We start from the raw sequence: 15,801 nt of genomic DNA, 5'->3' as shown, positions 1-15,801 counted from the left end.
GCCCCCTCCCCAGCCCTTAGAGAAGGGCTCCTAAGGGAGAGGCAGCAGGGCCGAGATTACGTCCAAGGTGAGAAGGGACCAGCCCAGCCCCATCACTAGCTCAGAGCCTCCTGGGGACACATGTGGCCTCATGGGGTGCTGCACTGAGGGCAGGACTGGCCTGGCTTTCCTTTCAGCTCACACTGCCGTTTGCCAGGAAATACAGCCACTGTGTGGACCTGCTCATCAAGAAAGGTTTGTCCACATCTGTCTCCTACTCAGTCCTGGGAAAGTACCTGCAGGAATGTTAGGGGAGTAGCCACCCACAACTGGAGCTCATGTTAACTGTATGTGCATAGGTCTTTGTGCATGAATGTGCACATCTGTGTATATGCATGCAAACCTGTGTGTGCATGTGTGCATACTTGTGTGTGTGGGAACCAGAGCCTGTCCTTTTATAAACAAATAAAGTTCTAAACCAGAACAAGTTGGTGAGCTTTCCTCTCCAAGAAAGCAAAAGGCTAAAATACATCTAAATAGATAAAACTTTTATTAGAAACAGTTCAAAAAAGCCACCAATCGGGTCAACATTATAACATGAATCCAGGGAAGAATGCTAGGATGGGATCCTGGTGAGGTCGGAACTAGAAGGGAGGCACCTGGCTAGTCTGGTGGGGAACCTATAGCAGGCCTGGGGTGGTGTGGATAGAAGACAACATCAGCTTTGTGCTGGACCCACCACTCCCTGCCCCATCATCTCCCCAAATTCACAGAGTTACCCAGGATATTCTTTCCCTAGCGGAGAATAAAGAGAAATGCTATGAGATCCCAGAAGGGAACCCAGGAATACAGAAAATGGCAGGGGAGCCACAGCAAGGCCTTGTGGGTCTTTGTCCCTGAGATTAGAGGAGACTTCAGGCTAAGAAGCTGGGCCATCCTAGAACACTGATGGGACTTGAGCCAAAGGAGGAAAACAGATCCTGGGAAATCCCCTTTCTCCAAGTCCTGGGGGCTGGCTACCATCTTTGTCACTGACTGTGCTGTAGGCCCAATAATACCCTCCATCTCACCACCTACTCCTTATACCCAAAGGCCATGCCAGCCATTTCCAGGCATCTCCAACTTCTCTGTCAGCCTCGTTAAAATAAAATGTGAAACACAACACCTTCCCCTCTAGTCTAATTATAACTTAAAGCGGGGCCTGGCTGGCTCTGTCCAATTGCCCCTCAGAGTCTCCACACAGATGGCTAGGAGAGGGGGACGGAGCCCTCATAAAGACTACATGGCCATTTCTGGACACTCTGGGACAGGCCCTTTTGTCAAAATTAGCCACAGGCATTAGGCATCTATCTGCCCCTCCTACCTCTTTCCCTTAGCAGGAACTAAGGAAGTGGCTACCCAGACATTCAGAATGGTTAAGATATCAGATGTAGGGCATCAACTTAGGTAACTGAAGCAACTAAAAAAGGGAACACAAACTCATGCCCTGGGCCTTGCCCTGACCAACAGCAGGATAATGTGCCAGGGCAGGGCCTCCCCAAGGCCTAGGCCTCCCAGCTGAGGGGAAGAACAGATGCAGAGAAGAGGCTTCACTCCTCCTGGCAGCCAGCAGCCAGCATCCACCATCACATCTGCCAAAGCAGAGCTCAGACCTGTGGAAGCCCAAGAGATATCAGGCCCAGGTTCCCCCAACTCCCCAGCCAGAGTGTCTAAGCATCTTTTCCAGCATTAGAGCTCTGGCCCTACCCAGGAAAGCAAATGATGGACCCACTCAGGTGAACACCTCAAGGGAGAGGTGAAGGGAATGGACAAGGACCTGAGCATCCCGGGATACTTACTGAGGATATGTATTGACTCTGGCCACACTGGGCTTTGTCTTCCAGGGGTGGTATGGGCTGGTCTTCACAGCCACTGGCCAGGGTCAGACCAGCTACACAGCCACTATCTGAACCACTTGAACTAGCTGATGGACACTGGGATGAGGCCTCAGAGCTCTCAGGAGCTGAGGGAGCCAGAGGGAGGAGACAGTGAGTGGAGGGGCAGTGCCCCACTCAGCCACCCTTCTTCAGTATACATACTCAGTTCCTCCACCTTAGCAGCCACACTATCCCACTAGGTCCCTTATATCTTTAGCCCTTCAGGCACACATACTCAGTGAAGGTTGACTTCCTGTTTCAGTCTCTGGATCTAGCTCTTCCTCCAGGTAAGCAGTGGGATGCAAGGGCCAAGAGAGTCCCAGTCGAGCTGGGTCTCCACACAGGTGCAGGTTAAGGGGCCCCAGCAAGGAACAGGAAGAGGGGCCGGTGGGAATCGGTGCTGGAGATCCAGGATAGGGGTCAGTGTGGTCAAACAGAGACACTGCAATGGAGGCCCGAGTCCGAGCTCCTGTCCCAGACAGAGAACTTGACATCAGCCTTGTTAGGGGCTGCAAGTCTGACTTCAGGACATAGCCACCCTGTTCACTTGCCTCTTGTCCTCACTTCTGGTTGCCTCCCCCATCCATCTCCCTCTCCTCCCCAATAAAGACCCCTGACTATAGTCTCCCAGGGCCCTCCTACCCCCCTCCAGCACCTCGACCCTTCATGATATAGTTGATGGCACGGTCATTGATGGCTGCTTCACTGGGGGTGATGTCCAGGAAGGGTTTGTTCCCTACACCCATGGATACCATCTCAGCCATTCGGAGCTCTGTGGGGGAGAGGGTCTATAGTAACCAAAGGCATCCACACCCATACACACATACACATACACACACATACACACACACACACACACACACTCCTCTTCCTGCCCTCCCCAAATTTCAGAACCATGATCCCTGTGGATACTCAAGAAATTCTTCATCTTGCATTTGGAAAGCTAGAAGTCTCCTGACCGATGTCCTATCAAAGATGTCAAGGTTAGAAAGGGTCACAGATTCAGAACCAGAAAGCACTTTAGAGATCAGCTCAACACCCTGATTTTTACAGCCCTCTAGGGCCCTCTAGGCATGGGGCACCCAACGCTGGGGGTAGATACCCTTATTGCGGGCAGCTTGTCTCCAGAGCAGGCTGGCGATGTCGGCCGTCCAGGCTTGCTTGTTTTCAGTAGTGAGGGCCTGCAGCACAAATGTGTCGCTGGCCTTGCGGCGTCGGAACCAGATCTCGAAGCACAGCCCACTCTCTCCAAAGTTCTCTGTGAGACCGATGTCTGCTGTCTGCCCAGTGAGAAATGGGTAGATACAGAGATCAAGACAGGTGTATGCTGGGGGACAAAGGTGAAGAACTGAGAGCTGGGGCAGACCAATTTGGCAGACCCAGGCAGATTAGATTAGAAGGCAGGACTGACCATTTCTAAAATATATAGAGAACTGAGTCAAATTTACAAGAATACAAATCATACCCCCATTGATAAATGGTCAAAGGATATGAATAGGCAGTTTTCAGATAAAGAAGTTAAAGCTATCTATAGTCATGAAAAAATGCTCTAAATCACTATTGATTAGAGAAATGCAAATCAAAACAACTCTGAGGTACCACATCACACCTATCAGATTGGCTAACATGACAAAAGAGGAAAATGATAAATGTTGGAGAAGATGTGGGAAAATTGGAACACTGATGATTGTTGGTGGAGTTGTGAACTGATCCAACCATTCTGGAGAGGAATTTGGAACTATGCCCAAAGGGCTATAAAATTGTGCATATCCATTGACCCAGCAATACCAATTCTAGGGCTGTATCCCAAAGAGATCATAAAAATGGGAAAGGGACCCACATGTACAAAAATATTTATAGCAGCTCTTTTTGCAGTGGCAAAGAATTGGAAATTGAGGGGATACTCATCAATTGGGGAATGGTTGAACAAGTTGTGGTATATGAATGTAATGGAATACTATTAAGCTATAAGAAATGATGAACAGGCAGACTTCAGAAAAACCTGGAAAGACTTATACGAACTGAAGCTGAGTGAAGTGAGCGGAACCAGGAGAACACTGTACGCAGTAACAGCCACACTGTTCCAGACTAACTGTGATAGACTTAGCTCTTCTCAGCAATGCAAGGATCTAAGATAACTCCAAAAGACTCAAGATGGAAAATGCCATCCACATCCAGAGAAAGAATTACGGGGTCTCACTGGAGATGGAAGCAGACTATTTGCTCTTTTTTTTTCTTTTGTTGTTTTGTTTTGTTTCTTCTTTCTTATGATTCCTCCCAATAGTTCCAATTCTTCTTTACAACATGACTAATGTGATAATATGTTTAATATCCATGTATACATAGAGCCTATATCAGATTACACGCCCTCTTGGGGAAGGGGGAGGAAGCAGCATAAAATTGGAAACTCAAAAGTTTATGGAAGTGAACGCTGAAAACTGAAAATAAATTAATTAAAAAAATTTTTTTTTAAAAAAGGCAGGACTAATGTCAGGGATGGGCTCAAAGTTAAAGATGCGGTCAGGAGTCAGGTCTGGGCTACGAAACCACAGTCTGAATCTAAGCTGGTCTGAGAGGCAAGAACCCAAATCAAAGGATAGGCAGGGCCTCCCTGGAGGAGAGGCACCCTACCTTAAAGGAGTGCTTGTAGATGAAGGAGTCAATCCCTCTGGGCCCATGTCGAGATTTGCTGAATAGGATGAGCTCCTCAAATAGGAAGATGTGGCGCTGGCACTTCTTACGTCCAGACCACACTGTGAACTCATCCTGACGAACCAGCTGGCCCTGCTCTTTGAGGTTCACCTGGCATAGATTTCTGTGGTTTAGCAGGGAGTACCTGGCAGGCACCATCCCAGAAGCATCAGACTCCCTGTGCCCAGAGGACCAGCCCTGAGCTAGGAGACTCCCTGTGCCCCCCTGGTACCGTCTCAATGGGCTGAGCCTCCCCCGGCACCAGCCCAGGGCCACAAGCCTCCCTGTGCCACGGGGGCACTGGCCTGGTGCTGCCAGGCACTACATTCCAGCACAGGGTCTCCCCATGCCATGCCCGGTGCACACTCACGTCACAACCACAGATAGCATCCATAGCCAGCAGGTCGTTGCCATGCCTGAGCTGGAATCGAACGAGATCACAGGCAGCGTGCAGGGCAGCCAGATCCGGCCCTCGGGACCAGCCCAGGCCAGGCTCTTCTTTGCAGGTCCGGGACAGTTCCTGCAGCAGCAGCACATACTTGCTCATCCGATGAATGGGCTTCAGCAGGTAGGAAGCCAAGTCCAGGTGGTCCCCCAGACAACGCTGTTTGTCCTGGAGCCCAGCCAGGGGCAGAGAGGAAAAGGGAAGATGGGTGTCCTCTGCCTAAGGCCTGAACTATACCTATGTCTCCTAGAAGTTACAACTGGAAAGGACCTCAGAGATGATCCGGCTTCTAGCCCAAGCCCCTCATTTACAGACAGAGAAACCAAGGCCCAGGGAGGAGGCTTTACTTGCCCAGGTCACACATGTAGTGAGAGGCAGAGACAAGACTCACTGTACATCCGGGGCTCCTTTCATCACGCCCCACTGCCTTCCTCAGCTCAAACACGCCCCTTCCTGCCCCCTTGCCAAGGCTAAGTTTTATTCCTCACTTTGGAGTGTGGGAGGAGGGTAAGACTGGAAAAGGCCTTTGAGACTTATCTATTTCAGCCCCTTCCTTTAAAGGTTAGGAAACTGAGGCCTACAGAGATGTAGCCCAACCAGCACAGAAAGTAGCAGGGCTGGTACTCCAGCCCAGGGCTTCTTGTCCAAGGTGGGGAGCCAGGACAAGGGCTTTATCTGCCTCAGGCACTTAAGAAATGTTTGTGACTGACTGGACCAACCTTAAAGAAGGCATTCCCATGACTGGCCAACAATGCATCAGATCTGGGCTTGTTCTTGCTGTAGAGAGCATACATCCCAAACTGTTCCCTCTGTGGAGATAAAAGGCTCAATCCAGGGCTGGCAGTGCCCAGTGCCCCATGCCAGCCTCACCCTCTGCTCCCCACACAGGCCAGATTGGCTGAGGAAACCTTCCGTGGTTAGCCCCATGTACCATTCACTCTAAAGTCCCTTCAGGGAGTGTGCGTGTGGATACAGGTAGTATTTAAACCCACATCAAGCCAAAGGCCCAGGCTCCAACCTCCGTTAAACATGGAATGGACTAACCACTTTAGCCAAGGACCCCACCCAGAGCTCCCAGGCATCCTACAGCAGGATTCCAGTGACAAACTGTGACTAGGAATGGCTCATCACGAAGGAAGGGAGGAGAGGCCATCTTTACTGAGTTGGCCTTCAGTGTCTCTTCACCCTGGCTTGGGTTGGAGGCTTGGTGACTGTGTCTAAGCTGGGTGCTGCACTCACTGGGGCAGTACACAGAGAGATGCTGAGGCCAGGGGCAGAGGAGGACAGGGGGATGGAAGGCCAGGGAGCCTCGCCGGGCCCTTACGTGACGTAGGAAAGCATGGGCCACTCGAAGGGGGTGTTGGCTGCAGCTCTCCAGCTCCCGCAGGAAAAAGTGCCGGTGGAAGTCCCGGAGTTTCTCCAGGTTGCCAAAGAGCCGGGATCGCTGTCCCCGCAGGCCCTGGGGCACATCTGCCCGCTCCAGTTCAGGGAAGTAGCTTTCCACCACGTAATCCAGGGCCCGCACGTACTCCCGCTCCGTCGCCACCATCTCTCCTAGGATTAAGTGCAGCCTGCCCAGTGGGCAGGGCTCAGGGCCAGGCCCACACTGGCCCCCTGTGTCACCCACCTCTGCCTTGTTGGGTACCAGCTACATTTTTATAGTGCCTCATTCATCTGGGCCCCAGAACAAACCTGTCAGTGAGGGGGCACAGTTACAGGTAAAGGAGATTGAGGCTCAGAGTGGTCACGGCCTCTAAGGCCTGGGGGTGGGACTGGAACGTGAGGCCTCCAGGTTCTTACTAGCCCTCACAGAACCCCTTCTGCTCTCTGGACCAGCTCCCCAAGGTTTCTGCCCACCTCTAAACTCCCTTTTACCTGTTCTGGGTACTGGCCTCCAGAAGGGGACTGCTGGGTGATGCCTTCAGGGATCCCAGGGGCCTCTGGATGGGAGGCCCTGCTTGCTGGCAGCCAACAGCCCCCATGGAGCTGCCCGAGGGGCCATGGGGGACGGCTGAGGCCGAGGGCAAGGCTGGGGACTCGCCCAGGCGGAGCTGACACACAGAACCCCACAGGCTCTGCTTTGCCCCTGCCTCCAAGGTGTGGGCCCTCCTTAGGACATGGGAGGTGGCAGACCCTGAGGAATTGCTGCTGCTAGCTCTCTCTTCAGTCTTCCTGCCAGAGGCCAGGGAGGCCTGGTCTGAGGAGCTGCTGCTACCACCACCTAGCGGGCACCGGTGGCCCCTGGCAAGGGCAGGAAGCACCTGCTGTGCCCTGCGTGCGGCCTCCAGCTTCCTAGCTAGTGCCACCTGGGTGTCTTGGCACCAGGTGCTCAGAAGGCGACACTGCTGGATGGTGAGATCGAAGCCCAGGCCCGCAGCCAGTGCCTCCATCTCCTGAAAGTGGGACGGGGCCAGGTCAGGGTTCGAGAGCTGGTGCCTCTCCAAGTGGCGCAGAACCATTTCTGGGGATGCGCGTTCCTCCTCGGTGAGCTTGGCCAGGGCCTTCTGTCCAGCCTGTGCCTGCACCAGGGCCTGCAATAGCAGGGATAAAAATCAGCTTCCTTTCCACAGGAAACACTTCCCCAGACCCAGACCGAGTCTTTTCAGGGGGTGACAGAGGAGGATCCTATTGTTATAGGAGAACTGGAGGAAGGAATCACCCTAGCTCTTCTCAGACTGAAGGTTCCCTATCTGCAGTGGTCATAGGCCTCTCCCCTGCCTGCTCCAGGAAGCACCAGCTGCCTCCATGCTCCCAGAGCTGAGAGAGACCTCTGAGACGATCCCCCAGATGAGGCATCTCACCCCAAGTCACCAAGCTGGTAAGTGACAGCGGCCTTGAATTCAGGGCTAGCTCTATGCTTCCTTTATACAACAGACTTGGACTCAAATCTTGACCTTGCTATTAACTGTGTGACCTTGGACAAGTCACTTCCTTTTCCTGGGCCTCATCTACAAAGTGAGGTCAGACTAGAATCTAGGCCAGATAATGTTGCTTTTAACTCTAAAACCTTGGGATCCCATGACATCTCAACTCATTGCCTTCACCCCCAAATAGTAGCACTTCAAGTCTTCTCAAGCACTATCTATCTATCCACATGTGTGTGCATCTATGTGATGAATGATCTCATTCGATCCTGACAACCCTGAGAGGGAGGTGCTAATATTATCCCATTTTGCAAACGAGGAAGCTGAAACACACAGAGGTTAAGTGACTTGCCCAGGGTCATACAGCCTCCAAGTCTCACACTCTCTATTAGGGCACTTAACTTTCTGTGCCTGGCCCTGCCTTTCCTGCCGTGCCACCCCCCACCCCCCACCCAGGACCAGCGCTCAGGCTGAACCGGCCCTTGGGGAGTGCCAGGGGAGGGAAGAAACAGGTCCCTCCCATCCTAGGCCTGGGCAAGGCTTAAATACCTCTGAGGCAGTCCAGACTAGGAAATAGTATCCCCAACAATCCCCACCAGGATCCCTCAGGCACATGTGGGCAGGAAGGACACATGTCCAAGAACTCCCTCACCCAACAAGGCATGAGGACCAACCAGCACCAACATCAAAGAGACCCCAAGGGAGCTGGGGAGAATGGTCAGCAAGGGGGGTGGCACTGAGGGTGGAGGAATGGCCAGACGGGGCAAGGGGACAGGGTCACCCTTGCCGGGGCCAGCTGAGAAGAGAACGGCTCAGTAGCTGTTGGAGGCCTTAGGGCCTGAAGAGACACCGTGTTCTCCCTTCACAGACGGGAAAGGGAGGCCCAAAGGGGATGTGAGGCCGGGATCCCCCAGGCCTCTGCCTCCCACCACTGAGTCCTCTGGAGGGGAAGCCCAGGGAGTGGGGCCCAGGTCCCCCCAGATACCTGATCCAGCAGCTGAGAAAGGTGTTGGGCATCCATGAGCTGCTGCCGGCGCCGGGCTAGAGCCCTCGAGAATTCCGACAGCTGTGTCTGCAGGGAGATGAGGCGGGCCCCGGGAGCACCCAGCTGGCCCAACTCAGTCACTTCCCAGCCAGCTAAAATCTCCTCACCAAAATGGATATGCTCCTGGGAAAAGTGAAGGGCCTTGGTCAAGCTCAGCCCTAGCCCTGGGACGTCCTCTGTCCACTCCCCTGGCTCCTGCCCAGGCCCTGCTCTTCTGCTACTACCCCAGGGTCCAGGATGGCTCCTGGGCCTTAGTTCTCTCATCTTTGAAATGGGGGAGTAGATCGATAGGATTCCTAAGGTCCCATCTGACTCCCCATCCTATGAACCATTAATATAGACCTACCCACACTCTACTCTCCTGTCCTCTTCCCCCAATAAAGCCTGGGCTGGCCTCTGTCTACACGCACTCCATTCCTCTGACAGAATCCCACCTGGGCAGCTTGGTCTAGCTTCCAGAAGGCATCCCGAGCCTGAAGCAGCGTGTCCAGTGAAGGTTCCTCTGGCCCCTTTAGCCCTGGCCAGCCTACGTTCTGCAGCCAGGCCTGAGTCTGGAGTGGGATAAGGGTGGCAGTACCAGCAAAGGGATGTGGGAGAGTGGTATCCAAGGGAAAGGGGATTGGGGAGGTGGGATGGGAGCCCAAACCTGACACAGGCCCTGGGATAAGGAGGGCAACTCTGGGCAATAATCCCCACTAGGAGAAGTGTTGTCTCTGAACCTGTCCTATGGGGGTGTCTGTGGGGTAGCTGGCCTGGCAGAAAAGAGGAAGGCAGTGACATGGGCAGGGGGCAGTAGAAGAGGGTAAAAGGCGTGCCCACCTCAACCAGTGTTCCTGCCTGAGCCTCCAGCATCTTTCCCAGCTCGAGGGCCCGCATCCGCCGGTTGCACAGAGTGACCAGCTGGTGCAGCAGCCCATCTACCTGGGCGTACAACCTCCCTGCTTCGTCCACTGCCAGCCTGGCACAAGAAACACTTGTTCCTCCTGAGCTGAGCACCATGGGGTGAAAGCTCTGCCAACCCCTGAGACCTCTCTGTGATGCCCACCTGTGGTCTGGGCTCTGAATGCCACCTGGATCCTCCCTCTGGAGCTCTGCCAATGCTGTGCCACCTTCCCGTTGCAGCCAGGCCAGCAGAGGGTACTCCAGCACTTGCTGCATCAGTTCCTGTGGGTCCTGCAGCAGCTGCTCAGCTCCCTGAGAATGGGCACAAGAACCAGGGAAATGAACAGGGCAATGAGGCAGAGGTGGGGGGGGAGCTGTGTGATGGGCATGGCGTCCACCCTGCTAGGGAACTATCATGCACACTCACCCCAGGACCCTCTGGCTCAGGGGCAGCTTCTACACTCTTGATGGCCCTGCAGAGCAGGACACAGGCCTCCAGGTAGCTCTGCTTCAAGGCTTCCAGCCGCTGAAGGACAAGGACAGAGGTTATGCATAGGCCACAGACCCAAGAATCAGGGCTCTTGGCCAGGGTTCTTGCACTGTCCCCAAGGGTGCCTAGTATTCTTGGCAGCTGACCCTAGAGCCCCACCCCAGCCAGGTGGCTGCTTTGTCATCAGAGGGGTTCTCTCTCTCCCCTCCATCACCAACTGCCATCACTGACCTTTCGGAAATCCAGCCAAGCATTGTGGTTGTAGGAGAGGCAGCCTCCAAGAGCTAGGGGCAGCTGGGAGTTTGGGATGAAGGAGAGGAGAGCCTGTCGGGAGGGCAGCAGCTCCAGCTGGGGAGGGGAAGGAGTGATGTGGGCACCAGAGGAACAGGGTCCTGGACACTTGGGGTTGAACAGGAGCTCAGAGTGTTAGTCCAACCCAGCATAGGGAGGGGGACTGAAAGGGAAGGGGAATGACCTCGAAGGGGGAGTGTGACCTGCTGGACAGGGGAAGAGGAGACTGATGGAGGGCAGGGCCACAGCAGGCATGATCAGCTTTGGGCAGGCAGAGTGGCCATGGGAAGCCCAGCCTGGGTACCTTCAGTCCCGGAGGTGGAGCTCCTGATATTTTCCCCAGCAGGAGGACCTGGTGCACGGAGCCTGGGACAATTTTCTGAAATAGCCATGCCCACAGGCCTCAATCCTAGCGAGGCCTCCAGAGCCCACAGGCCCTCACCCCTGAACCCTCGGAGCCTCCATAATCAGCCCCAAGACTGTCAAACCTTCCCAAAGCCAAGGATGAAGCCCTGCCTCCCTTCTCCCCCACACCTGAAAAAGGGAATTGGGATGCCAGCCCAGATCAGGGGTCCAGATCTAGGACCAGGCTCACCTGCATCTGGCTAAGCCCCAGGAAGAGGTTAGGACTTGGCAGGCAGTGTCGGGCATCCACCAACACAGTCAGTCCACGGGCCTGATCCTCAGGTCTGCCAAAGGTTGGAGCAGAGAGGCGGTAATGCTCAGGGCCCTTGGCACTGCCCGGCACACTCACCTCCCAGGACCCAACCATTTCTCACAGCCTGCTTCTCTCCACCTGAAAGCAGGCCCTGCTCCTACCTTGGAATGCTATGCAGGTAAAGGAAGAGTCCAGCAAGCTCCTGGATGCCGCAATGAGGACCGAGCCAGGCCAGATTTTGGGTACAGACCAACAGCACCACCCGGCCCTCAGAGTCTCTGGTCCCTGCAGGAAGGCAGAGCCTCACCATCCAGGCCACTTGTCCTCCTGGCTATCCCCTCCCCCACAAGCCTCTCCATCCCTGACCTTAACCAAAGCCCATGCCCCCTAGCCTGTGGACTCTTCCTCCTCTCCCCCCTTTGTTCCCCAGCCCCTGCCCCTCCCCTATAGACCCTTCCTCCCTTCCCCCCCTCACCCCATAGCCCCTGCCTCCCTTACCAGGCAGGGCAGCTAAACCACTGTCCAACAGCTTGGGGGACAAGTCCTGGGCAAGGGTGGCCCTCACAGGCACAGGCAGGGCAGGAAAAGGGCCCTTGGAGGCTGGACACTGCTCAAGCTCACCTGAGGAGAGAGGCTTCTCTGCTTCTTCAACTCCCAAAAGGTTTTCTGGAGGAAGAGACCTAAGCTCTGAAATCTGGGCCTACTCAGGGGACATTCTAAGAACTTTCCCTGGAGATTAGGTCAGAGCCTGGAGACTCCCAATTCATAGTATCTGAGGATTCAGAATGAGAAGGTACCTTGGAAGTCAGCTGGTCTAACTCGTTCCTTTTTAAGATGCTTAGGAAGCTGAGGCCCAGAGAGGTGACTGGAACAAGGTCACTCGGCTAGGCAGGGGGGAGGTGAGATCTGAACCCTCGGGGGCCTCATGACTGCATCCTGTGCTCCTGCTGGAGCACTTCTGGAAGCCTGCCTCCTCACCATGTGCCCAGTGCCCCAGCAGGTCCCTAACTAGTGCCTTCTGATGATGACAACATGCTCTTCCCCACCCCCACTTACCTCCCCCAGGTGATTCCAGGCCAGGGTCCTTCTCAGGGTCCCTGGATTCTTTCTTTCCCTGGACAGCCTCAGGATCAGAGGGAGCTGGGCTCCCAGGCCCTGCCTTCAGGGGTCCCTCTCCTCCCTGCTCGGGGCCACAGCCTTGTCCCTTATCCTGTGCTGGCCCAGAAGACCGAGGACTCTCATGGCCACAGAGCTTGGTCCCCTCCTCCGAGCTCTGATCGTCTTCCAGTGTTGGTTGGGGTGGCCTCAAAAGTAGATGCTGGAGGTCAGTAGCTCCTGGGGGCCCACCTTGGCTTGTGGGAGGTGTGGCCAGCTGCTCTCCTCTGGGGAGTGCTTCCTGGGGAGGGCCAGGAGGGCTGAAGGCCTCAGTCAGCTCCTCTGGAGTAGGTATGGAGCCTTCCTCAACCAAAGCATCGTCATAACTGCACACGGCATACCTCCAGTCAGTGGCATGGGCTGGGGGGGCCATGGTATCTGGACTGCCCTCCCTCTGTGACTCACTGCTATGGGTGTCTGGTGCTGGTCGAGGACCTTGCGTTCCAGACTCCTCTTCACACCCAGCCTGGCACTGACTGATGCCAGGAGGCTTTGGATTCTCAGGTGTGTCTCTGCCAGAATCACCGGGTGAGCCTGGCAATGGGGAGGGCCTTGAGGGGGCAGGGCCTGAAGGACCTAGAGAAGTCATGACAGCTCTGGGGGGACTCTCAACCCCTGGCTCATCCAAGAAGCAAGGCCTCAGCACCTGCTCCCAGGCTACCCTCAGGACACGCCCCCCAGGTGCCCCCAAAAGGCAGGAGCGGAGGGCCCAAGTGCCAGGTACCCGACTGGCATTAAGGGCGTCCAGCCAGTGGGCAGTGAAGATGGCTGAGTAGCTGGCCTCGGGCAAGGGCAGCTGCTGGGCACTATGGCCTCCAGGTGCTAGGCAGGTGAGCACAAGACGGGGCTGGCGCCTCAGGAAGGGCACCAGCTGTAGGTAGAAGTCCCCTGGCTCCAGCAGACGCCAGTCCAGGGAAGCCAGATGCACCACCACGTGCTCCCCTAGGCACAGGGGCCACCCGGCGTGGGCAAAGAGGCGTCCCGGATACTGACCCTGAGATTGGGGGAAGAGGGTAGCACATCAGCAGGAAGGCCTGGAGAGATTCATTAATGAACCTCTCACCTTAGAGTGCATTTAGAGTGCCTGCCCACGGTCACTCAGGAGGTGAAGTGGAGGGACCTTTGGCCATAATAGACTATTCTAGCAGGAAGGGGCCTGGAGGTCACCTAATCTAACCCTCACCTTACAGATGACCCCCAGGGAGGTCAATGGGCTGCCCAGGTCACTCAGGCTGGGGGAGGGGAGCAGGAAGGGCCTGGAGATCACCTGATCTAACCCCTCACTTTACAGATGACCCCCAGGGAGATCAGTGGCTGTCCAAGTCACTCAGCTGGGGGAGGGGAACAGGAAGGGGCCTGGAAGTTACCTGATCTAACCCCTCACCTCACAGATGACCCCCAGGGAGGCCAATGGCTGCCCAGGTCACTGAGGCTGGGGGAGGGGAGCAGGAAGGGGCCTGGAGGTCACCTGATCTAACCCCTCACCTTACAGATGACCCCCAGGGAGGTCAGTGGCTGCCCAGGTCACTCAGGCTGGGGGAGGGGAGCACAGAGGGGGCCCGGGGGTCACCTGGCCCAGCCCCCCCCCACACCTGAGCCCGGGGGAGGCCGGGGGCTCAGGGGGGGGTCACTCACGCAGGCGTGTAGCTGGACACAGTGCAGGATGTGGCGGGCAGGCAGCAGGAAGTCCAGCAGGTAGCGCAGCCCGTCGCCCGAGTAGGCCCGCTCGACCACAGCCAGCACCTGGCCCAGCAGGGCGTCGGCAGAGCCCGTGAAGGGCGGGTACAGGGCAGACAGCGTGGCCTGCAGGCAGGCGTCCAGGGAGCCCCAGTCCTGCGGGAGGAGCCTGCTCAGCCTCCAGGCCCAGGCCTCCCTGCAGGCCCCGCCTGCCCGACGCCCCCTGGGGTCTGGAGGAGTCTCTGGAAGGCCTGCCCACACCCCCAAGACAGAGCCAGGCCCCACCCCCACAGCCCAGCTGGGGGATGAGCCTGCGGGGGCGGGGAGGCCCCCTGGGGAGACCCACGGCAGGGTCTGTGCCAGCAATGCCAGGCCCCCTGCCCTAGAGCAGCCGAGACCAGAGGCCAGCCTGCTTGCCTCCCTCCCTCCTCCTTTCCTCCCTCCCTCCCTTTCTTCTTTCCTTCCTTCCTCCCTCCCTCCCTTCCTTCTCTCCTTCCATCCTTCCCTCCCTTTTCATTCTTTTTTTCCCTTTCTTTAGGAAGTCATTTCTAATTCCTAGGCCTCAGTCCCTTCACCTATGAAATGGGGACCCTTGTAGGCCCCCCCGGGCTGGAAGGGCCCTTAGAGACTGTCAGATCTCTTGCTCTTTTATGAAGTGATCCTATTTCAGGGCCTATTTCAGTGAGAAGCCAACGAGAGACTTATCTACAAGCCCTCTGCCCTCTTGGTTTGCTTTAAGTGATGGCCTGTTATGGTTATGAAGCCGTGCGTGTTGTTCTGTGTTTCTATCTGTGTATCAAGTGCAACCGCATAGAAAGAGCTTCCAGGAACCTGGGAATGCTGCATAGACGCTAGCTAGCTGGCCATTTTTATTTTGTCTTTTCATAGTATCTTAGATTTACACCTGGAAGGGCTTTACAGTCATCCAGTCCAACCCACTTGTTTCACAGATGGGAAAACTGAGGCCCAGGGAAGAAGAGTGTGTTGCATGTATCTACCCAGCATACCCAGGTCATACAGATAATGCCCGTCAAAGGATTAGTCAGAAAGGACTGGGGCAAACTCCTCCCCCCACCCCCATTTTATAGATTAGGATGCCAAAGCTCTGAGACGTTACATGATCTCTCCGAGGTCATAGTAAAAATCTGAGGTGGGATTTGAACCCGGGTCTTCTTGACTCCAAGTCTAGCATTCTATACACTACAGGTACCATTCAAACCCAGTTCTTCAGGCTTCATACCCGATGGTCTTTCCTCTACAATAAACTAGCTTTCTCAGAAGGCTTTGCCAGGGCTGAGGGGGGAGGCGGGGGTTGCATGTGAATCCTTTCCACAAAGAAGAAACCCAAAGCCCAGAGAGGTTAATCATCTCCCCCAGTGTCTCGCAGCTAGTGAGGGACAGAATTATAGCTGGAGCTGATTTTAGGGATTATCTATTCCGGGGGGTGGGGAACCTGGGGCCTTAAGGCCACATGTGGCCTTCTAAATCCTTAAGTGCAGCCTTTTGACTGAATCCAAATTTTACAAATTTTTGTTTGCCTCTTCATCCTGGAGTGGGAGAGCCTTCCCTTGCCCCCGTGCATGGAGACGTGCATTTTTTAGGAAGAGGAGGTGCCAGGGTCCCTCCAATCTCTCAAGATCCCTCAACCTCTCCAATATTGGCTTGGTTCCCATTTCTCCTGGCTCCCTAACCACCCGGGCCCCCAAGC

At 55.4% G+C, this 15,801-nt stretch overlaps 2 protein-coding genes across 2 annotated transcripts in view; one reads left to right on the top strand and one right to left on the bottom strand.

Moving 5' to 3' along the window:
• The window catches only part of KCTD19 (potassium channel tetramerization domain containing 19), a 43,668-nt gene extending 43,378 nt beyond the window's left edge, over nucleotides 1-290 (top strand). The window contains 1 exon segment of the mRNA XM_036751382.1: nucleotides 177-290. Within this exon segment, the coding sequence (XP_036607277.1) occupies nucleotides 177-290 (114 nt within the window).
• Nucleotides 291-1,625: 1,335 nt separating this feature from the next.
• Nucleotides 1,626-15,331, bottom strand: PLEKHG4 (pleckstrin homology and RhoGEF domain containing G4). Its single transcript, XM_036750056.1, has 24 exons — nucleotides 15,304-15,331; nucleotides 13,987-14,425; nucleotides 13,600-13,648; nucleotides 12,318-13,410; nucleotides 11,760-11,927; nucleotides 11,423-11,546; nucleotides 11,199-11,292; nucleotides 10,908-10,982; nucleotides 10,544-10,660; nucleotides 10,250-10,348; nucleotides 9,986-10,134; nucleotides 9,760-9,898; nucleotides 9,375-9,491; nucleotides 8,881-9,063; nucleotides 6,907-7,562; nucleotides 6,356-6,602; nucleotides 5,751-5,840; nucleotides 4,957-5,199; nucleotides 4,527-4,697; nucleotides 2,998-3,175; nucleotides 2,551-2,667; nucleotides 2,131-2,364; nucleotides 1,818-1,981; nucleotides 1,626-1,631 (listed from the first exon to the last, which is right to left on the bottom strand). The coding sequence occupies exons 1-24, from the start codon at nucleotides 15,329-15,331 to the stop codon at nucleotides 1,626-1,628; spliced, it is 4,980 nt and encodes a 1,659-aa protein (XP_036605951.1).
• Nucleotides 15,332-15,801: the final 470 nt, after the last annotated feature.

This window comes from Trichosurus vulpecula, chromosome 3 (genome assembly GCF_011100635.1).
Source record: "Trichosurus vulpecula isolate mTriVul1 chromosome 3, mTriVul1.pri, whole genome shotgun sequence".
NCBI lineage: Eukaryota > Metazoa > Chordata > Mammalia > Diprotodontia > Phalangeridae > Trichosurus > Trichosurus vulpecula.
This window is presented reverse-complemented; position numbering and strand designations above follow the sequence as displayed.